The following is a 24,757-nucleotide window of genomic DNA, read 5'->3' as shown; positions in this document are numbered from 1 at the left end:
CAAACCATTACACAGAGCAGGTAGGTATAAACTATTTTCTTGGAGAAATGCTGTTCCAGGTCCCCTCTTGTACCACTCAGATAACCAGCAGTCAAGACATTTGGTCATGTGATCTCTGTGAAGGGGGAAGTAATTCAGCTATTCTGACCTACGCCTACCACAGAGTTCACATGACCAGAATCCTAGTAATTGTAGACACATAGGGATTTATTTACTAAAGCTGGAGAGTGCAAAATCACGCTCACTTCTGCATAGACACCAATCAGCTTCTAACCTCAACTTGTTCAATTTTGGCAATAAAACCTGGAAGCTGATTGGTTCCTATGCAGAGTGAGCCTGATTTTGCACTCTTCTGCTTTAGTAAATAAACCCCATACAGTCAAATGCAATACAGTATGAAACTAATCCTGTAACGGATTTAGATATGCAATATTTTCAGGATCCACCTGGCTGCCTGACTGACCGCTGACTGCTTTTCAGCGCATTTCTGAGAGCCAGAGCTAGCTTTGCCCCATCCTTTCCGAATTTCAGCTTTATAAAAACGCATTTCACAATTATCTGTGATCCTCACTAACACCATCCAAAAATTCAATGTACACTCACACTGAATTTAAAAACTACCTTTTAGTAGACTTTGACAGAACCCTGTCCTTTCATAAGTCATAATTCTCCAAATATCACTCAAACCGTCCTCTTTGCTCCTCCCACGACCTCCTGCTCTCTAGCTCCCTTGTCTCCTCCTCCCATGCTTGTCTCCAGGACTTCTCCAGAGCCTCCCGCATCCTTTGGAATTCTCTACCCCAATCTATCAGACTATCACCTACTCTGTCCACTTTTAGGCTCTTCAGGGAAGCCTATCCTGCCTTCAGCTAATAATGGAATCTTCTATTCCTTCTACCAGTCCATCCCCCACAGTTATTACCTTTTGTACCACCAGCCCCTTACTCTTAGATTGTAAGCTCCAAGCAGCAGGACCCTCCTAACCCTCTTGTATTGAACTGTATTGTCTCCCTTTATTTTGTAAAGTGCTATATAAATCCTGTATAATAATAAGTACATCTTTGTCTTCCAGATGCATACGTAGGGCTGAGATCCAGCTCTCTCCAAAAGGTCCTACCATCATCCCCACCCCTATCCCCCTGTCTCTCTTATCTTATAAGCCCCCTACTTGTTTTCTTCAGTTAACCACTTCCCGTCCGGCCATTGTATATAAAGGGCCAGATGGTGGTAGTGCAGGGGCAGGTGGCCGTTTATAAACAGCCTCCCCGCCCCCTGCTTGTGCGCGCTCCCTGTAAGCGCACAGCACCGCAATCCGGTGCCCGCTGTGTCCTCTGGACACAGTGGAACACCGATCGTTGTACGGGACCTCTGTGCGAGGTCTTGATCATGTGATCACTGATTGGCCGATCATGTGATCACTGATTGGCCAATCAGTGATCACATGAAGAGTAGTAAGCAAGATGTCACTTCTGACATCATTGCTTACTACGTGTGAAATCTGTCAATGATCACAGAGGTCACATAGTACAAGGCTATTCACAGCAGCCTTGTACCATGTGACAAGCTGTGACCAATCACAGCTCACACAGTATTTCTCAATGGCTGCAAGAATGCAGCCAGAGAGAAGGAGAAATTATTGCTTTTACAGCCTTTATGGGTGTAAAAGCAATCAGTGTAAAAAAAACACAAACCTTCATCACCCCCCACAAGTAGTACTGCTAGGGTGACAGTATGTAAAAATAAACAAACAAATAATAATATAAAAAAAGAAGATAAAAAAGATAAATTATAATTTTTGGTTATAAACTAATTTGGGTTATTTTTTTTACTAAAAGGATAGATGAAATCATTTTGGCCAAGATTTATGAAGAAAGATTATTTATTTGCAAAATTTTATAAGAAAAACACTTTTTTTTCAAAATTTTTGGACTTTTTCATTTATATAACAAAAAAAAAAAAAAAATCCCAGTGGTGGGATTTCATACTGTGTTCCATGACCGCGCAATTGTCATTCAAAGTGTGATTACGCTGAAAGCTGAAAATTGCCCTGGACAGGAAGGGGGTAAAAGTGTCTGGACTGGAAGTGGTTAAGTTAAACTTCCTCTCCATGTGCCAGAAATGACACTGTACCCCACTACACCATACAGTATCTACTTGCTTTACACTGGATACGCTTTAACCACTTGCCTACAGGGCACTTATACCCCCTTCCTGCCCAGGCCAATTTTCAGCTTTCAGCGCTGTCACACTTTGAATGAAAATTGTGCGGTCATGCAACATTGTACCCATATGAAATTTGTATCATTTTTTTTTTCAAACAAATAGAGCTTTCTTTTGATGGTATTTACTCGCCGCTGTTTTTTCTTTGTTTTTATCATAAAATTTTGCAAACAGGTAATTTTTCTCCTTCACAGATGTGCGTTGATGAGGCTGCACTGCTGGGCACTAATAGGCAGCAGTAATAGGCGGCACTGCTGGGAGGCACTGATGGATGGCACTGCTGGGCGGCATTGATGATCGGTGCCGATCCCCCCTCTGACAACTGCTGGTTCCCGGCAGTACTTTCCTCACGCTGTGACAGCGTGAGGAAAGTGCAGTCGATAACCAGCAATTGCATTTCCCAGTGATCAGTGTGTCATTGGACACGGCTGACAAGAGATCCCTGTGCTCAAATCCATACAGCTAGTGCATGCATTTATCCATCAGGTGCTAAAGGGTTGTAACCACATTAACTCTAGAAATTCTGAAGGACCCTCTGCACACTGGTATATACCCTTTCAAGCAAACTATGCAACAAATAGGGATATTTGGTTCACACATATTGCAATACATGTTTAAGCTGGCCAACTGCGTCAAAGTAATCCCTCTCTGGCCAGTCCTACTCTGCCCTGCCTACACAAGTGCTACTGTGGACACAATGCTAGCATAGGGGAAAAGACACAATGGGGAGAGCTACAAGGTTCAGGTCTGGCTACTGACCCAACAATACAACAAACAAGAGATCCCTGTGCTCAAATCCATACAGCTAGTGCATGCATTTATCCATCAGGTGCTAAAGGGTGTAACCACATTAACTCTTCAGAATTTCTAGAGTTAATGTGGTTACACCCCTTTAGCACCTGATGGATAAATGCATGCACTAGCTGTATGGATTTGAGCACAGGGATCTCTTGTTTGTTGTATTGTTGGGTCAGTAGCCAGACCTGAACCTTGTAGCTCTCCCCATTGTGTCTTTTCCCCTATGCTAGCATTGTGTCCACAGTAGCACTTGTGTAGGCAGGGCAGAGTAGGACTGGCCATAGAGGGATTACTTTGACGCAGTTGGCCAGCTTAAACATGTATTGCAATATGTGTGAACCAAATATCCCTATTTGTTGCATAGTTTGCTTGAAAGGGTATATACCAGTGTGCAGAGGGTCCTTCAGAATTTCTAGAGTTAATGTGGTTACACCCCTTTAGCACCTGATGGATAAATGCATGCACTAGCTGTATGGATTTGAGCACAGGGATCTCTTGTTTGTTGTATTGTTGGGTCAGTAGCCAGACCTGAACCTTGTAGCTCTCCCCATTGTGTCTTTTCCCCTATGCTAGCATTGTGTCCACAGTAGCACTTGTGTAGGCAGGGCAGAGTAGGACTGGCCATAGAGGGATTACTTTGACGCAGTTGGCCAGCTTAAACATGTATTGCAATATGTGTGAACCAAATATCCCTATTTGTTGCATAGTTTGCTTGAAAGGGTATATACCAGTGTGCAGAGGGTCCTTCAGAATTTATTGGACACGGCTGATCACGTGGTAAAAGGCCACTGTGATTGGCCTTTTACTGCTGTGATTGGCCTTTTACCATACCACGTGATCAGCTGTGTCCACAGGGTGTGCACAAGAGAGCACGTTCTGGGACGCCCTCCCAGAACTGGCCAGCCACAGAGAAGCCGTCATTTGGCTATCTGCGGTCGGCAAGTGGTTAAACATTGGTTGATTGGCTGCTTTTAGGAACTTTCATATTGCCAAGAGCTACCTGTCTATGGCACCTTTTGACTTGACAGAATTTACTCTGAAGTTGCCATCTGTTACAATAACTAAATTACACTAACAAGTTTGCTTAAATTGTTCTAGCCAAAGGCATGCCTATGATAAGAGAAAGCATTTTAGCCTTACCGCAGCAAAGGAATATGTCACCCCAAGCCACAGGGTGGAGACCAGCGGAGGAACGAAGGTAAAAGCCAGGAGAGCAAAGACTGGCAACGTCAGGACTGCACAGAGGACAGCCAGGATCCCTCTCATGCCAACATAGTCCTGAAAGAAAAGAAAACAACACTGTGGTATAGGCCAAGCAGCACTGAAAAAGAACTTGCATGTGTAGTCAATGTAATGGCAAAAAGATTTTGAAAGTACCAATACTATTTGCCTTGTCTCTGTTCCTTCAGAGTACAAGTGCAGAAGTACAGAAACATAAAGAAGAAGATCTATAATTTTTATTTTACAGTTCTGTATCCTATATTTTATTTATTGCATGTATTTATATAGGGCCGTCAATTTACGCAGCGCTTTACATAAATATTATATATTCACATCAGTCCCTAACCCTCAAGTGGCGTACAATCTAAAGTCCCTACCTTACACATACACATACTAGGGCCAATTTAGACAGGAGCCAATTAACCTACCAGCATGTCTTTGGAGTGTGGGAAGAAACCCGGAGGAAACATACGCACAGGGAGAACATGCAACTGCAGGAAGATGGTGCCGTGGTTGGGATTCGAACCAACGAGCCTAGTACTACCAGGCAGAAGCGCTAACCATTTAGCACGAGCTGACATCCCTCTTCCAGGAAAGTGCTCAGATCTGAGACAAGCTGCAACCATGAATCAGCTGTCTCCTTTGTAGCTGTTGTTGGATCGGCCACGGCAGGGGAGCAACTTAGACCTCATAACTAGGGTTAGAAAGCACTTACAAACATGGGACACATTTCTATATGTACTTTGTCCCATGGGTGACAGAACTGTAAAATAAAAGTTATAATGATGGATCTTCTTTAAAACATCCAATCACAAGTCACCTTTTGCTGCTCTGACTTTTCTATAAAGTACAGTACTGTGCCATCATCTGCACTGCTAGAAGGTTTCAGAATCAATTCAAGTGTATAAAGACAAAATCTTTAGATTTGGAAACAGTATGGTAGGGTTAGAATCTCTGTCAAGTTTTTTTTGCTGTCTGTGTCCCATCGGGGGAGATACTCCAGTCTATTTGTCCTTGTGATTGTTATCTCTGGTACAGAAAACTATGATTTAATTTAAATCCAATGTTTTGAGCTGGCACCGCTACAGAAGAGAGTGAAAATCCTTCGATAAGGACATCTCTTCTAGTGACAGCTAGCAAATTGGGAATATCCCTTCGCTTTGCAGACATAACCTTTTATTTTCAACTGTGTCTCTGAGACAGGATGTGAAATCTCCCAGACAAGATACAGACAAAAAACCTAACGGGTGTTATTGATTCCTTCCTCCATCCAAAACTTAAAAAATAAAAAACAAAGTTGCTTTACATACCATTTTAAAGTAAATATTATATCTCAAGCTGTTGGAAAGAAAAATCTGTAGAAATTATAACAAACATTCCAGGTCATGTTATTCAGAGTCAACACCCAACCACAGCATTAAGGGCACAATGTTCTGATTGCATTGGCAAAAACCACACAGTCCAAATATTATCTACATGCAGTTGGGCTGCAGCCACAATGCAGACATGACAACACAGTCCTGTATCAGAAAACTGCATAAGAGGTGTTACAAGGCACTTACAATCAGTATCCCCACAATTGCCGATAGTACCAGAGAACTGTCATACACAGCTCCTGCAATATAGGATGCCGTCTGCTGGTCGTATCCTGGGTATTTGTCCTGAATGAATTTGCTGGTGAATTATAGAACACATATAGTGTTAGCCATCAACAAAAAGGAGAAGAGTTCACAATCCAGAGATCAATACAGCAGAGTATTTACCTGGCATCTGCCACAAATGGAAAGACACCATTATAGAAGAACATGATGGTGAGGACCAGCAGCCAGTATCGTAGAGGTAATTGCCGAATGTCCTGCACTCGCTGTACAGTGAGAAGAAAAAAAAATATGTCACTTTCAATTGTTATTACTGCCACCTACTAGAGCAAAATCAACATGTCATACTGAAAAATCTTATGCTTAGTTCCTACTTTAGAGTTCTCTGGATAAGAGTTAGTACGGCGGCCCATGTGCACCTTTCTGTTGCTTGCATTGCAATGGAGGCTGATATTTTGTATGTAATATTAATGTTAACTAGCTGGATGTGTGCTGGCACAAGACAGCGGGCCAAGTGATAACCAGAAGAGGAATTCTGGCACTAAAAATATGTGGTGCAAAGGTTTGTGGGAAATCCATATAACCTAGATTGAGGGAACTACTACTTACAACTTTCTTGGACTCTTCTTGGATGGCTCCATCAAGACCCAACTGTTTCATGCCCATTTTATCTAATACACTGACAGTAACAGCAGAACAGAAACCCAGGACACATAAAATGGTTCCTGCAAATGAATACAGATTAATAAGCACTGTAAAACATTCTCTTATGACCTTTTATTAAGAGGCTATATCACAAAGCAAAGCACCAGTGCCAAAAGGCAAGCTAAAATTCAGAATAGCTGGGACAGGAGACCCCAGGCCAGACCAGGCTGGGACAGGAGACACCAATTGGATGAGACAGAGAGGGGGCACAACTGGATAAGACTGAAGAAATTACACCAGCTCAAAAGGACAGGCAGTAGGCACCAGCTGGGTCAGACTGGGACAGGGGAAATCTACTTGTCCCAGCATGAACCAGAAGCGCGGCCATTCAATGTACTGCTGACTTGAAATGCTGATCTGGAATTTGCATTCTGATAGCTTGTTTTAATGAGATCAGAGTTGATGCTGCCAAGAGCCCACCAGAGGTAAAATGGAACTATAGACAAAACTTTTTTTTTAATTTTAGATAAAGTAAGGAGTAAGGTTATAACCCGTCAGATTTATTTTCAACATCTGTGTACCATTGTGAAGATTTCCCTTCGCTTATTGTCACGTAGCCAAAAAGAAAGTGAGAGTAAATAGCTGCCAATTAAGAGAATTCCTTTGGGACTCTCAAGGTCACCAGAACTAGAGTCCCCATTGGAAGACTTCCCCTCCGTTACTGTTCTGGGGACAACCCAAAATTTGGGATTTTCTTTTGCTTTTACTTTCAATGATAAAGGTAAACAGGACAAATAGAGAGGGTGAATCTCCCTAATGGAGGCACAGACAGCAATAAAAACTGACAGGGGTTCTAATCCCTCTCCACTCTAAGCAAACCTGAAAAAAAGTTTTGCCTCTAGTTATAATTTAATATTGCAGACACTTCATCTGTCATATGCTGTAGGTCTGCACTGTGAAGAATCTTGGTTTTGCTTTATCAAAAAACAAAATAAAATGTTTGGCTGGAGTCAGGCAAAGAATCTGCATTAAAAACATTTATAGGTTCCATTTAAAAAGCTGCTCACCTCCCCAAAGTGTCCACTGGATTCCAAAGTGTTCTTCAAACCTCTGGGTGAGGAAGAAGTTGAGAACACTACCCAAGCGGGAGAATGATAGGGTCAGACCAAAGGCCAGTGCCAGCTCTTTGCCTCTGAACCAAAAGGCTGTGATACGATTCTGTACAACTGAAGAAATCATAGAAAACAAAGTTCAGCATTGGCAGACATTAGGTGCAACCAAAATCAACTATTGTCTATTTTTACATATACAGTTGTGTGAAAAATTAGGTACAAAGCACAGAAATTGTTGGCTTCATCATCATACTTGAACAAGCAAACATTAGATCTTTAATTCTGAAGTTATTCTATGGATGGACAGCTCATTTCAAAATTCCCTTACAAAATGTCAATGGAAATCAGAAGCTTACAGACTGCCAATAGTCAAATCTCTATCTCGTCCTTTAAGCCATTCTTTGGTGAATTTGCTAGCGTACATCTGAACATTACAATGTTGAAAGACTCATTTCCAATTCAACTTCAACCTTTGCACAGATGGCATCTCACGTTCATCAAGCACACTTTAACATCTTCCAGCCTGGCCTATAGCATTATGACGGCCAGGAGGGACAATCGCCAATGACTGGGCATCATATGACATCCTGTCAAAACAAGCCACGCAGCAGCGCAATCTGTCACCGGCTGTGTCCAACGGACACAGTCGATGACATATCACTACATCGGACTGTTGCCACTGTCATGTGACCGCTGTGACCAATCACAAAAGATCACATGTCAATTGTATACAATGGATGGCTTCCTGTCATGCCATCCATTGTATACAATTATGTTGTTAGCTGTAACTGGTCAAGGCAGTCACATGATACAGACAGGGCCAATCATGTATCATGTGATCAGCTTTGCCCAATCACAGCAAATCACAACAAAAGACTGAATGAATCAGTTTCACTAAGTAACAACGATTGCAAATATCAATGAAATACATTGGTATTAGCAATCATAATGTATTCAAAAAAAAAAAAAAATCCTGATCACTTGCCCAGAGTAGTTCACTGTTACTATGGTAACATTGTATTGCTTTGGTCACAGTGTGCTGAAAAATAAAATAGTAAAAAAAAAAGAAAATTTAATAAAAAACAGAAACATTTGAAAAAAAAATACAAATTAAATTATTAATATTTTCACCAAAAGAAATGTAACAGAATATATTTTGACCTTAATTTATGAAGAAATGTTATTTGCAAAATTTTATAACAAACGAAGAAAAGCGCGTTTTTTGTCAGTTTCAGGTGGTGTTTTTTGTTTTATTTAGCAAAAAATAAAAAACTCAGTGGTGATTAAATACCACCAAAAGTGGTCTCTATTTGAAAAAATTATAAAAATTTCATATGGATACAGTGCTGCATGACCGTGCAATTGTCAAAGTGCGACAGCGCTGAAAGCTGAAATTTTGGCCTGGGCAGGAAGGGGGGTATAAGTGCCCGGTATTGAAGTGGTTAATATGATTCAGAATGTATAGTTGAATCAATGACTGTAAGGGCGTGAGTGAAGGCAGACGTGGATCGGAAGTGACGTCATAAGGAAGTAAGATGTTTGATTTTTTTTTAAAAGTGTAAACGCATTTTCGTTTTAATAAATATCCACAATTTAACTTATTACACCATAAGAGGCATATTGGTGTCTTTTTCCCACAAGGCAAATATAACAGCATGAGTTTAAAAGAGCCTTAAAAAGGTACCATAACCCTTGATAATTGGAACCCTGGGATTCTAACCAACGACCCTAGTACTACCAGGCGGAAGAGCTAATCCTGGGAAATACAGATGGAGAGTCCCTAGTGGTCTGGAGGTGAAGGCGGATCAAAATATTGGTGGAATCCAAGTGGCTTATCATATACATGCAATAGGATAATAATTTGGAGGTGAGAGTTCTGTGAGCACAGACGTGACACATACTGTGTGAAGTCTAGAAGAACAGCATTAAAGACTTTGGTGTTGGATAATCACTTTAATAACAGCTTCATGATTTCTGTGATTTTATTTAACATCACGTATTGAATTATATGGACTGAGTACCATAACATTGCTATTAGACTTTAATGATTACTGGTACACTTTACTGCATATGTTTCTTTGTTTTTGGCACATGTGAAGAGGAGATGGTGCATATAATTAGTTTGAATATTTTTTATTATTGTTGTTTTTTTCCAACTTAACACAGTTTTAGCAGTGCAGCATCACACAATGCAATTATACTGAGTTTTACACAAGTGTGGGAACACATCTTTGATGCTAGCAGCAGCTGTGTACATTATTTGATATTTATTTAGTCATTTATTTACCCTTAAGGTAGCGCAACAGTAATCTTCACATAATGACTGCAAGATGCCCATGCCCTGAAGCACTAAAGCAACTCCAAATCATAGCATTCCCACCACCATGCTTCACAAAGGTTCTTCTACTGAAATACTTTCTATGGTTTGCAGTAAACATGTCTAATGTTACTGTAACCAAACTACTCCAAATTTGATTGATCAGTCTTGAACACATTGCTCCAGAAAGCCTGGTTTCTGCCTACATGTTAAACGGCAAACTGTAAATCATTCTCTAATAATGTTACTGTAATGTAATTTTTTGGGACAGGACAGGCTTTTTCTTAACACCGCTCTCATGCAGGTTGAATGGGTGCAATTTTGTTGCGATTGTAGATGCATGTACCTTAACTCCAACCGTTGCAAGTTTCCTGAACACCCCACTATGAAATTCTGGGATCTTGCAGACCTCTTTTAGCAGAGAGTCAGCTCTTGAACCTTTGCTAGGTCGGCCAGTCTTGGACAAAATTAGCATTTTTTTAAATCTACCCCACTTGTAGACTAATTTCCCTACAGTGGAATGATCAAAATATTTGGCAATCTTTTGAAAACCCTTGACAGACTTGGGAATCCACAACTTTCGTATGAAGGGCCTTAACCACTTCCTGTCCGGACACTTTTACCCCCTTCCTGTCCAGGCCAATTTTCAGCTTTTAGCGCTATCACACTTTGAATGACAATTGTGCGGTCATGCAACACTGTACCCAAATGAATTTTTTACCATTTTTTTGAGACAGATAAAGCTTTATTTTGGTGGTATTTATTCACCACTGGGATTTGTATTTTTTTTGCTATGTAAATGAAATGTCCAAAAATTTTGAAAAAAAGTGTTTTTTTTATAAAATTTTGCAAATAAATAATATTTCATCATAAATCTTAGCCAAAATTTCATCCGTTATCTTTTTAGTAAAATGGTGACACTGTACTACTTGTGGGGGGTGATGAAGATTTTTTTTTTTTTTTTTTTTACACACTGATTGCTTTTACACCCATATAGGATGTAAAAGCAATCATTTCTCTTTCTCTCTGTGTGCATTCTTGCACTCATTGAGAAGTACTGAGTGAGCTGTGATTGGTCACAGCTTGTCACATGGTACAAGGCTTTTGTGAATAGCCTTGTACCATGTGACCTCTGTGATCATTCACAGATTTCACACGTAGTAAGCAATGATGTCACAAGTGACATCTTGCTTACTACTTTGCATGTGATCACTGATTGGCCAATCAGTGATCACATGATCGGGACCTCGTACAGAGGTCCCGTCCGACGATCGGTGTTTCACTGTGTCCGGAGGACACAGCGGGCACCGGATCGCGGTGCTGCGCGCTCCCAGGGAGCGCGCACAAGCAGGGTGCGGGGAGGCCGTTTATAGACGGCCACCCGACCCTGCAGTGCCACCGTTTGGCCGTTTATATACAACGGCCGGACGGGAAGTGGTTAAAGAGCTGTATTGATTTTATCATGATGATACCAAACCAGAAAGTAAATAGCAAAGAACAACAGACCTGAGATATCTGATATTTATAAAAGATAAGTTTCACCTGCATACTCCCTAAGGAGGCACAAATCATTGCCACCTATCAGATGGAATTTTTTTGGATTTCAAGTGGTGCTAATGTAGGGGTATACTTACATTTTCATATGACAAATCAGCATTTTTGTTAATTTAGATCATGGAAATGAATACCCCATATCAACTGTATGTGCCATTTGTTCAAGTATATCATCTTTACCTGTAGGCACCATTTGAATGAAGATCTAATGTTTGCCTGTTCAAATATGCTACAAAACGTCAATTTCCATGGGAAGTACTTATTTTTTTCACGAGTGTAAATGTTCTCCCATCTTGCACCAGGAAACAGGCAATTTCACCAAAATTTTTTTGTTATTTTGCATTTAAAAAAAGGACAATACAAGATCTGTACACCTTGGGAGAATTTTGTAGCGCCTTACTTGTCAGTGATCCATTCCCAGAGCCAAACAACAAGCGTCCAGTTAACATCAGAGGTAGCAAGTAGGGGGTTCCTTTAAAGTGCGATCCCAGCGCAAAAATGGAAGAGCCCAGGACAGTCAGGAAGGAAAACAGGAAAAGCCCAACTGGCAAAAGAAATCAAAATGACAAATTTTCAATTGCATTTTAGTTTCTTTGATAACCTGACACATTTAGCCCATTCGGGGCATAACTACAATAAGTGTATAATTTGATTGTTAAATTGGTTCATTTTTCTATGGTCTTCTGTTTTCGAACATTCTCTGGAGCAGAGTGAGGGCTCAGAAAACATGAGGAATATATTTTAGACATTTATTCATAGAAGAATAAAACTGAAGCTGAACTTTAGGCATACAGCTAAATACACTTGATTCACAAATTCAGGAGCTGTTTTGCTTGCTAAAGGATTTGTAATTTTGTCCATCCAGTTTGTAGATTTACATAGCTCTGCCACACAACACAGTCAAGTTGGCCAGTTATGCAACATAGCTAAATCTGTGATTGGACAGTTAGGGCTTGTTTACACTTGCTTCAAAAAGTGGCACTGGACACACTTTTTTTTCTTTTTTTTAAAGTACTCTGAATATCAATCAAAGCCCCTGTCACTAAATAAAATGGTAAGCCTACAGTCCTGTTAACAAGTTGAGTTTGCTTTGCTTCAAAAATTATACCCCATGTCGCTTTGTTGGAGCTTCAAAGAGTCTCCAAAGTCACCTTAAAAGTCTATGACAAAGTTTGCTAAAAGCACAGCTTTTGAGAGGCTTTTATTCAGCTTTAGCATTGCTTTGTTTTGGAGGTATTACAGATATGAAATATCCTGGGATGTACTGTGGGAAACCAGCAAGTGAACTGAAAAAGACGTCATCAGCAGTCACTTCCAGTTCATATGGATATATTCTGGAAGTATCTGGTGCAGATGTTACATCTGATGTACAGCGTGGAGCAGCAAGAAGGTGATCGGGGTGTGGACCACAGCAGAGAAGCTAGCAGACAGCACACGTGATATGCAACATGGGAACACTCTAGAAGGAGGTGCGAGGGGATCAGAGAAAGAGAGGACTAAGCGGTAGAGGATCGGCAGAGCTAGGGGACCGGAGTAGGAGAAACTAGCAATGTCACACGTAGTGTGCAGAGCGGGAACAATACAGCAGGAAGAGAGTGGGGTCCTGAGAGAGAGGATGATCAGCGGAGCTGGGGGTTACTACTGAGCGGGCGATCAGCGGAGCTGGGGGTTACTACTGAGCGGGCGATCAGCGGAGCTGGGGGTTACTACTGAGCGGGCGATCAGCGGAGCTGGGGCTTACTACTGAGCGGGCGATCAGCGGAGCTGGGGGTTACTACTGAGCGGGCGATCAGCGGAGCTGGGGGTTACTACTGAGCGGGCGATCAGCGGAGCTGGGGGTTACTACTGAGCGGGCGATCAGCGGAGCTGGGGGTTACTACTGAGCGGGCGATCAGCGGAGCTGGGGGTTACTACTGAGTGGGCGATCAGCGGAGCTGGGGGTTACAACCGAGCAGGGGTTAAGCAAAGCTGGGGGTTACTACAGAGCGGGAGTTCAACAAAGCTGGGGGTTACTACCAAGTGGGGGGTTCAGCAAGTAAAGCTGGGGGTTACTACTGAGCGGGAGATTACCATAGCTGGGGGTACTAGGGAGCAGGGGGATCTGCTGAATGAGGGGACCTAATGAACAAGGGCACTAATAAAAAAACAACACACACAGGGCATTTGTCAAGCTTCATTAAAACTTCAAAAAAGCATCACTGAAGCATCAAAAAACACATCAAAAAAGCACATTGAAGCATCAAAAACACATCAAAAAAGCACATTGAAGCACTTTAATGTGTGTTAAAGTGGAAGCAAGTGTAAATGAGCCCTTAAAGTGGTATTATCACAATAACTGATGCTTAACTCTAAAAGAATCCATATAAATCAATGCTTTAGAACTCACATCTGTTCCCTAGTTTGTCGATTAGGAATCCAGCCAGGATCACAACCAAGGCATTACTAAGAAATAGGAAAAAGACAAAAACTGAACAGGTGAAATGCGGAACTTTGTGAACAGATTTAGAACTATGTTTATAATATGCAAACATGCAACACAATATGCAACTGGTTGAAATTAGAATCGCAGCGTGCAGTCTTGTTGATATTTCGGTGTGTCTAGTATGGTTCAGTCCTACCCTGAATAGCTCTATACTGCCATTCAAATTTCACTGTATTGTGCAAGATTGGCCTCATAATACTCCTAGGGCAGTTACATTACTGGCAATGGCTCCAAATGCTTCATGACCCCTGAACCACCAAGAATCAAACTATCAGTCTGCTTATTTGACATAAAGGCAGGAGTACATTACATTGAGTGCCCCCATAGCAAGCCGTTTGCTAAAAGTATAAACCAATCTTACAGCACAATACCACCTATACCAATGACTACCACACCCTAAAGAAAAGTCAGCAACTTTCACCCTTGAAAAGTAAACGTAAATACAAAGGAACTTTTCTCATAAAATATATGACCTACATCAATACCAGTCATAAGTGTCCAAAACCATAAATGTCCTAAATCCCCATATAACCAATATAAATATAATTCAAGTCTCTATATATTAAAGTCTTTTTTTCTCCAAATAAATGTATTTCTTTACTTTATCCCACGTGATGTTTCCAGATTTTCTTGTACCTAAAGATAAAAGTATACTCAAGATAGTGTATTACCTTTAAACAAATAATTATTTTTTATATATGTATCATTTTTATATATAATATAATATTTTTATTTTATTATTATTATTTTTTATTTTCCTCACGTGTGTATTTGCACATGTAATGCAGTTTTTGCATGATTAACGATTTGTGGCACATTAATTATTTGTTTAAAGGTAATACACTATCTTGAGTATATTTTTTTTTTGAGGTACAAGAAAACCTGGAAACATAACGTGGGATAAAGTAAAGAAATACATTTATTTGGAGAAAAAAATACTTTATTATATAGAGACTTGAATTATATTTATATTTGGTTATATGGGGATTTAGGACATTTATGGTTTTGGACACTTATGACTGGTATTGATGTAGGTCATTATGAGAAATGTTCCTTTGTATTTACGTTTGCTATAAGGGCGCTTGTGCAGGCTCGATTCTGAGCAAGGTCGTGGCTCCCACTGCTGTCTCCATGTCCAATGAGATGAGAGGAAAAAACTGCTGTTCTCATGCATAGTGCTAGATCGAGATCAGGTTCAGGTGGTGTCAGGAATGGACTCGCCAATAGTGGTGGGACTCACCTGCCTTGTGGGTTGCAGTACCAGGACTGGCCAGCGGGTGCTCTCAGCAACCAGAGGGTCACTCTGGCAATTAGCCACCACCTGGGGCTGATTGCAGGTGGTGTATTTAAGGGATGGCCAGACCTGCAGTCTGTGCCTTGTTGTACTGTTTGCTTGGCCCTGGTTTCCTGATCCTGTTACTTCTGTCCTGACTCTGCTTGAACTCTGCCTGTACTGACCTTGGCTAGTCCTGACCACTCTCCCGCCTGCTCCTGGTACTCCGTTTGCCCGTTTGCTACCGACCCGGCCTGCCTGACTACTCTTGTATTGTATGTTTGTTATCTGTTGGAGGTTTGGTTCAGTTTGTTTGCACTGTGTTTATGTCTAGTTTTGCACTGCGTTGTATTGTTAGTCTTAATAAATTATATTATTTACTATATCTGAAGCCTACGTTTCCCTGTGTCAGTCCACACACTTCTGGTCATACCCGCATCCCTGACAGGTGGGTATCAATACATTAGATGTTATGCATACGGAAAATAAATTTCAAAATGCCCTTTCACTCAGGTACCAATCAGATTGCAGTGGTTAAAGCCCTACTGAAGACTTGTTTTGTATTATTCTTATGCAGTTAGCCTACATAACAAGTAAAGAAAACAGCATTTTTTTTTAAAATGATGTGTCTGCCCTAAACTGTAAAAAGGTGTCCTGCAGTAAAGCACTAGAGATCCCCACTGCTCCCACACAGCCCCCTGCACAATGAATGCTCCAATTAGCATCACAAAGAATGGGCATTGTGTGTCAGAGTACCATGCAGGGAGAGTGCCAGACCACTGGAGACCGAGCCACAGTCTGGATCTTCAGCGTGCTGCCAGCACAGGGTAGATTCGAACAGTTTTAAAGCTGAACTCCAGCAGTATCCTTTTCCCTAACCTTGTAGAAAGGCCATACCTGTGCTAAAACGGACAACTCTCAATTCCATGGAAACTTTCATCTCTACATACCACATGTCCCTTTGAAGCTGCAGCAACTATCTTGAGCCGGTCTTCATTTAATGTCTGAATGACGTCAATCATTATCCATCCCTAGTTCCAACTGATCCATTCTGCGTTTGCCCACTTCTATCAGCTATTGGCATTCTCCACCATAAATAATTTTTTTCCTGAGCATTATATGAAAGAAAACATCCCCCGCATACCTTTAGAGGTGCATGCTAAAGCAACTGATTATCAGACTGCACAACTAAAGTCTTCAGCACCCAGTGCCAGCAGGGAGGAGCATGCACATCTAAAGGGACACCAGGGATGTGTTCCTTAGGATAACACTCTTTGGGGAGGGTCAAGAGAAGATATTAAAATGTGCACATTACAAACTGTTTTAGGCACTTACACAGGATTAAAAAAAACAACACTCGTTATGCAGTCTGACTGCATTGCCAAGTGAATCCAGACTATTTCCTTTCCTCTGTTTTTCATCCACAAGCCTGATTATGCAATTCATGGCAGTGTAAAATTCCTGTATACTCACGTCCAGGCGTATATAGCGTACAGCAGATTATATTGTTCTGGAGTCATGCCCAGCCCCTCCACACAGCCAGTGCTACCATTTCTGTGCGTGCCATTTGGCTGAGTACCATTACATGTCAGGTTCTAGAAACAATGCAGAGATGTGAGAAAAAGACATTAACGAGTGCTACGTTGAGATAACAACATATACAAATACATCCATCCAATGAACGATGATAAAGTCCAAAGTGCATCAAAAGTCTGGCTGTGTGTACAAGCATTCCTTCACAAATCTCTCGACAGATAACAAAAAGGTCAAAATTTAAAGCCATCATTTGTGTATGCAGCTTACTGCAGTTCCCCTTCAAATGTAATTTCTTCTACCTTTGGATACAGCAAGAAAGATTAGAACCTCTGTCCTGCTTTTACTGCCATACACACTTCTATAAATGATTATTTCCCCAATTGACCTCTACCAATAAGAATATTCAATCTACAGTCGTCAATCCATTTGATCAATATGACACACACACAGCAAAGTGGATTTTTATGGTTAGTTACAATGCAATCGTAACTTACAAACGCAAGTCATTGATCACATCTCTGCTTCCTCCATGTATTCTCATCAGGGTGGATAAAAATCAATGATTTTTTTTTTAAAAATCTAAAAAATCTGATTTTTTTTATTTAAATCTGATTTTTTTTAAATAAAATGCTTTTTGAGGAAAATATATTACCATCCAAAGGTTATTCCATCATGAAATAAAGATTAGTTTTTTAATTATGTAGAATAAGGCTGTATATGTTTAACTTTTTTGGTAAATAAATTCCATGAATCCATTCACAATGTCTTGCTCTTCCAGAGGTTTTTGTAGAGATTATTGGGCAGTTTCTCTGCCTACAAGATATTATCACAGATGCTTGGTTTACTTTTGCAGTTCTCAAAACTGAATTTGACTCAGCGGAGATCACATGCCTCTTCTTCACAGCAAAAATGTTATAACATGAACAGTGTTAAGAAAAAGACCTTCATCCTAACTTCTACAAACCTATGAATACAGAATCAACCCCTTCACTGCTAAGTTTCAAGAAGTTCAGTGAATAGAATAGAAACAATATTTTTCTGATTGTTTGGAGTGGAATAGATCTGCACAAGAAGAAAGTGAAACTAAGTGTGAGGAGGAAGGGGCTGACAGTCTAAGTTTCTTAAAATATATATATTCTGTTTAGCCAAATTAGTTACCAAACATGGATGTTTAAGCAAATCACATATGCTGGAATGTTATTGTTTCAGATGAATAAATCTATTTAAATTGTTATTATTAAGGTAATGATTATTTTTCTCCTTCCTAAGTACAACAGAAAAGTTGTCCAAATATGAATGATTAACCTATTAAACTCGGGATAAAAAAACTAATATGAAAAGTTATTCTAAAAATCTTCATCTACTTGCATATTAAAGTTATACCAGCAAGAATTAGTCTTTATGTAGAAAACTAGGATTTAAATCAAGCCTTACTGACTAGTGATTTAAATCAAATCCACCCTGATTCTCATAATCTAATCAATCAAGATACAACATTCATGAACGCAGTATCTCAGTGCTGCCGATTAATGCAAAACGATTGATAATATTCCTCCCTCAATTCCGTTTTTATCGAATATGATCTAAATTGAGAGTATAGCGATGGGAAGGAAAGTTACGGCTATTCGATTGCTTGCAGATTCAATCATTTTGATCAAATCACACATCAATGGGATAATAAATCAAAGCGTGTATGGCCAGCATTAGACAGATTTACCCTCACTGGTTTTCCTGCTTTACTAGAGAGGAAGTGAAGGAAAATCTGCAAGAGGAACAAACACAAAAATAAAATTCTAACAGGGGTTCTAGCCTTTCCTTTTATCTACTTAAAAAGCATTTTTATTTCCCTTTGTGTTGTTGGAGAGTCCCTTCAATTTCTGTCTGGTAAAACACTGTCAGCAGGAAAAGAAGTGAGGGGAAATCTCTTTATCCACTTGCCCCCCAGAGGATTTACCCCCCTTCCTGACCAGGCCATTTTTTGCATTACGGCGCTGCGTTATTTTAACCGACAATTGCGCGGTCATGCAACGCTGCACCCAAATTAATTTACAGCCCACTAATAGAGCTTTCTTTACGTGGTATTTGATCACCTCTGTGGTGTGTTTATATTCTGTGGTATAAAAAAAAGACAAATTTAAGAAAAAAAAAAAAACAAAAAACAATATTTTTGACTTTTTGCTGTTAAACATGTCCAGTAAACAAAATGAAAGAAAAAAAAATATGACATCATAAATTTCAGCCAAAATGTATTCTGCTACATGTTTTTGCTAAAAAAAAATCCCAATACGTGTAAATTAATTGGTTTACGTGCAAGTTATAGCGTTTACAAATGGCGGTATATATACTGGAGTTTTATTTACTTTTTTTTTTTTACTAGTAATGGCGGCTATCAGCGACTTATAGCGGGACTGCGGTGGGCATTCTGACACTGGGGGAACTGACAGACGAGCAGACATACTGCCAGGCCTGCAGGAGACATGCACAGGCATAGATTTATTCTGTCTTTGAAATGAACCCCGACACTTACCCCTTGGAATTGGTCCTGCAGAACGCTGGGAATGTCAAAGCAGAAATAGGAGCCAAAGGTGAGCATGCAGTTGAAGAAGAGAACCACAAAGCGGTAATACCCTGAAAAAGGGACAATTCCATTACTGATTGCACAGACAACACTAACTGAACACAATTCAAGAGATCAGGTTTACCCATTAACACATGAGGAAGCTACAACAGAGACAAAATGTACAGAAAAGACATTTCAAGCACTAAAATCTATGCATTTAAGTTTGAAGTAACTCTGTATCAGATCATTTTGAGTTCTTGGCCCCACTGACAGGAGTGCACTGTTCTGTACACACATGCAGATGGCCATGTATAGAAAAAAAAAGAAAAAACTGATCACCTGCCCAGGTCTATAACTGGCTTTTTAAACAGTGAACATGGGGGGCTGTCACTATGTGAAAAATTCCAAAAAAAGTAGAACTATCCAGTTCAACTTGCCAGCCTACCCCAATCTAATAGTGGCTATTATTGGAAAGGAACAAGGATATGTACATCTTTTTTTCTTTGTATGCTTTGTAGGTTCAGTGGGTGCACTGGACTCCCTAGCTGCCGTTGTGCCATATGCTGGGTGTCAGGTGCGCTCCCATAACCTTTTTAATGAAGGGTGGGGCTCCCCTCATGTTTATCTGCCCTTGTTTCTATCCATTTAAATGCATGTGCCTCCACTGTGAGGACTCTTTAGATTTGTAGAGTTAGGACCACAGATACTCAGGGTGCCGTGACGCGGCTCTGTGGCTTACGTATGTATTTGCAAATGTGTGCTAACTAAACCCCTGTTTTTAAACGCATGTTTCCAGACAGGTTAATTTGGTTTTTGATAGTTGGCTAACTGGCTGACAGTTTGAACTGGCTTTTCTTATCCCCCTTTGTTGATAAGATGTACATATCCTTGTTCCTTGCCAATAATAGCCACTATTAGATTGGGGTAGGCTGGCAAGTTGAACTAGATGGCCATGTATACCTGCATGGGAAGCACAGGGTTCTGTGCAGGCAGTATGTTAAAGTGGTTGTAAACCTCAGACATGAAATATGAACAAAGCATATCCCTCTATAGTGTGTACTTGTTTCAATCCAGAGCATTAAGTGACATCTGTTTGCAGCCCCATTCCTCTGCTATTCAGAATAAGTCAGTCCTGACAAGTTTTCCTGACACCAAGAGAATAAAGATGACAGCGTAAAGAGCTCCAGCACACAACCTGTGATTGACAGTCTCAGCTCTGTTCCTGTGTGAAGGGGGGTGTGCTCCTTCCCTCCAATCAACTCTCCTCACTGAGCTCTACAGTGTGTAATTGCAGCTCCCCAGCTCCACCAGATTTGCCTTCACTTGTGCAATGATCTGGCACTGTATCTGTCTACATGTTGTTCTTTGAATGGTGGAAGGTAATGGGAGAGGTGATGCTGGTATCCCAGGAGGCTGCAGACTGAAACATTTTCATATAGGTAAGAATGGAGGCAGGGGCAAGTTGGAAAAAAAAAGTTAACTAAAATAAAAAAAAAAAATTTAAAATAAAAAAGGTCAGCTTTTTATACAGTGGAGGAGGAAGGGTTAGAATGTTATTTGTGAGTAAAGATCTGCTTTAATAGAGCATGATGAGCATGTGAACAACCAATGTTTCAGAGACACGCAGGGTAGGTCCCCCTTCTCAAGGCGACATGGGCATTAAAAAATTGTGAGCAGCACAATCATAAAAACCCGACATTAACCACACAGACTAAGACAAGCCATAAGTTAACTGATTTTCTTCCACAGGTGGAAGGAAAGAAAATTGCTCAACTATGTAGATGGGCGAATGCCTCCCACAGCGCCATAGTGTTCTGCCAGCAGGGAACTTTCCCAGCTGGCAGAATACGATTACTGCTAGTGGCTATAGCCGCGGGCAGAAGCTGCATTCTAAAAAAAATGACAGGCTGGTTGGACCCAAGTTGATTGATGGATGGACTTGAGTACAATCAGCCTGCCCATAGATGGATTGAATCTCAGCCAGTCCCTGCTGAACCAGCCGAGATTCAATCCATTTATGGCTACCTTAAAGTGGTTGTAAACCCTTACATATACCCAGTGAAGTGACTGGCCTCAGGTGAAGCACAGAGATGAAACAAATCCTTTTACATGAGTTGTACCTGTTTATCTACAGCTATCTTTCTCCTCCATCCATTCAAAGTTCATTATTTGGACAGGATCTCTCAGCTCTGAATAGCAGGGGGCTGGAGCAGAAGTTACATCAGTGAGGAGAGCTTTGAGAGCTGATTGGAGGCAACAGACACACCCCCTCCACAGAGCACACAGGAACAGATCTAAGGCTGTCAATCTGCTGGAAGTCCCTCCCCGTCACCTTTTTTCTCTTGTGTTAGGAAAACTCATTAGGCATGACTCATGCTGATAGCAGAGGAACAAGGCAGTGGTCAGCTATGACATTTCGTGCTCTGCACTGAGACAAGTACACACTATGGAAGGAAATGCTTTGTTCATATTTCATGTCTGAGATTTACAACCACTTTACGTCATAAAAAAAAAAACCTCCCTTTGGCCATGTTTACAGTGCTTTCAGTAATTTACTGCAATCTATGCATCATTACCCATGCAATGTACAAGCCATGGAAACAAGAAAACACCCAATTAGGGCTGGCTGAAATCAGGATGATGCTAAGGTACTCAAGCACCACGCTGCTCAAATCGCTGCTCATGATTGTTGCCAAGTGACCACCATGCTCTACTGAGTAAATAAAGGACTGAATTTAATTCTGATTTTCTTGAATTTCTTCCCTGCATGACCAAGTGCAAGTGGGACAATGATGGGACACCACCCTTCCCTTTCCCACTCAGGAGCTTCGCTGTGTAGATCTGCCAAGGGGAGATCTTTCAAAAAATAGAAGAATAGCGCTGATTCTTGATAGGTTCCCTTTAGCCGGGAGTAGATCTCTGCTGCTGACCTCTGTCCCTGTTCTGGGTTCCCCAGTTCACAAATAGCACAAGAGTTATGTCCCAAAGGAGCAGCAAAATCAGCTGTTAAAATGCAGATTTTACAAAAACTGGCTTTTTAGCCTTTGACCTACCAACAAGAAAACCAAATGCTGAGGCAGCAAAATGCACAGGAAACACATGTGCAGGGTGATCATGCTTCTAAAAAGCACTTTTCATCAAAAATACATGTATGTCCAGCTATAACATTGGTATAATTGGCATCAAGAACAGAACAGCCTCATCTATCAGAGCAATATTGACATTTGCAGTCATTTCAGTGCAGATTATAGATGAATGGGAAGATTATAATTTCTATGATATAGGCAATACAAAATTAATAATAGGGACTTGCAGCCAAGACTAGAGGACTACAGCACAACTCCCAGGACAGCCCCTTGAAGAATCAAATTCCTCTGTCCCCGTCCTCTGGTGGCTCTATAGATCGGATGTACTGACCTATATAAATAAAAGATCTGTTAACCAGATAAAATATTCACATTGAACTAACATTTTATTTTGCCCTTCAGATTGTAGTATTGGTTATTTTTTAAAGTGAAGCTTCAGCCAAAAACTATATTTTGACATGTTCTGCGACACTTTTCCAACACATGAAAGATACTTTCACAAAATCTGCATTAGTCTTTAGGGACGGACTCTGTGAACGCTCGATTATCAGAATAAACGAGTATTGAACACTATGGCGCAGCCATTCAACATCATTCCCATCACAATCCAAAGTGACGCTGGGAGCCAACCGGAGTGCAGGAGATGCCACCATCGTCCTATCATTCCAATAGACAGAGATCCCAGGATCCCTCCATCTTCTGATCTCAGACATGCTCCTTACGTGACTCTGGCCATTTAAACTGATCACATGACTGCAGAGTCACATGGCTGAGCACCCTGAGCTCTGCTGGAACCCCCCTCCCCCAGTGACCCCCCGAGGATTCCACTCACCTCTCTCTGCCGGCACGACCATGGCTTCCCCGTCCTTCCTGCACAGACACAACACAATGTGAGATCTAATACCGGGCAGCACCGCACTCTACGCCTCATCCCACTATAGAGAGTCTCACCCGGTCACACCCCGACACAGACACCGATCACCGGCCGGATCCCAGCGCAATACCCGGCCCAGAGTATGCCCATACACGACTCTACCTGACTCCACCCTCCTGGGACGATAGACAGGCAAAGCTTCGCCCAGAGTGGAGTCTGCACGGGGCGCCCTACGCTCTTCTTACACACCGACAGTGAGAGCGCCGTACTGAGCAAGGCCGCCAGAGGGCGCAAGAGAACATTCACAGCCAGCTGTACTATACACGTCCACCAGAGGGCGCAGGAGACTATACACAGCCAGCTGTACTATACATGTCCACCAGAGGGCGCAGGAGACCATACACAGCCAGCAGTACTATACATGTCCACCTGAGGGCGCAGACCATTCACAGCCAGCTGTACTATATATGTCCACCAGAGGGCGCAGGAGACTATACACAGCCAGCTGTACTATACATGTCCACAAGAGGTCGCGCCTGCTTCGTGACCATACACAGCCAGCTGTACTACACATGTCCACCAGAGGGCGCAGGAGACCATACACAGCCAGCTGTACTACACATGTCCACCGGAGGGCGTGCCTGCTTCGTGACTATTCATAGCCAGATGAACTTAGCATGTCCACCAGAGGGCACGCGTAAGGAAAAAATGTTCTATAGTTCATGCCTAATATGTCCACCAGAGGGCGCATGTGTTAGAATATATTTTTTATGCTTTTAAAGTGGTAGTATTTATTTATTTCAGGTACTTATATAGCGCCGTCAATTTACACAGTGCTTTACACATATATATTGTACATTCACATCAGTCCCTAAGCCTCAGGGGGCGTACAATCTAAGGTCCCTAACTCACATTCATACATACACATACTAGGGCCACTTTAGACAGGAGCCAATTAACCTACCAGCATGTCTTTGGAGTGTGGGAGGAAACCAGAATACCTGGAGGAAACCCACATAGCCACAGGGAGGACATGCAACTCCAGGCAGGTGGAGCCATGGTGGGGATTTGAACCAGTGACCCTAGTACTGCCAGGTGGAAGTGCTAACCATTCAGCCACTGTGTTAGTAAAGTCTGTTTGTACATTTTCATCTACAGGCAGGGTTTTAGGTGCAGGGACTCCACCCTTTCCGAATCACTTCATGTCTATGTCCCCTACACACCTCCGAGCACAGGCCCTTGGTTCCATACCCTACCCACCTCCGAGCACAGGCCCTTGGTTCCATCCTCTACCCACCACTCTTTATAGAGTATACAGAGCCAAGTATCATTTTGTGGTGCTAAGTAATTTAGATGAAATTTATTAATGATAACAAAAAAGTAGTAAAATAGATGCCCTTCAGCCAGCAGCAATAGACCCCCCCCCCCAAGCATCAAAATTCCACCCCAACAATAGACCCCCAGCAGCAACAACAGATCTC

The 24,757-nt window shown here is 41.4% G+C and overlaps 1 protein-coding gene across 1 annotated transcript in view; it reads right to left on the bottom strand.

Annotated features, from left to right (window-relative positions):
• Positions 1–23,547, bottom strand: part of LOC149473135 (lysosomal dipeptide transporter MFSD1-like) — a 30,736-nt gene extending 7,189 nt beyond the window's left edge. The window contains exons 1-11 of the mRNA XM_089682672.1: positions 23,354–23,547; positions 23,235–23,272; positions 19,284–19,384; positions 16,694–16,815; positions 13,852–13,907; positions 11,866–12,009; positions 7,550–7,708; positions 6,447–6,562; positions 6,003–6,103; positions 5,802–5,913; positions 4,159–4,296 (exon numbers count right to left, since the gene is read on the bottom strand). Coding sequence (XP_089538798.1) covers positions 4,159–4,296; positions 5,802–5,913; positions 6,003–6,103; positions 6,447–6,562; positions 7,550–7,708; positions 11,866–12,009; positions 13,852–13,907; positions 16,694–16,815; positions 19,284–19,384; positions 23,235–23,256 — 1,071 coding nt within the window. The 5' untranslated portion in view covers positions 23,257–23,272; positions 23,354–23,547. The remainder of the gene's footprint in view (positions 1–4,158; positions 4,297–5,801; positions 5,914–6,002; positions 6,104–6,446; positions 6,563–7,549; positions 7,709–11,865; positions 12,010–13,851; positions 13,908–16,693; positions 16,816–19,283; positions 19,385–23,234; positions 23,273–23,353) is intronic.
• Positions 23,548–24,757: the final 1,210 nt, after the last annotated feature.

Source organism: Staurois parvus, unplaced genomic scaffold (genome assembly GCF_062004578.1).
Source record: "Staurois parvus isolate SC_StPar_1 unplaced genomic scaffold, SC_StPar_1.0 ptg000018l, whole genome shotgun sequence".
Taxonomy (NCBI): Eukaryota; Metazoa; Chordata; class Amphibia; order Anura; family Ranidae; genus Staurois; species Staurois parvus.
Note: the sequence above shows the minus strand (reverse complement) of the source record. Positions and strands in the feature narration are given on the sequence as shown.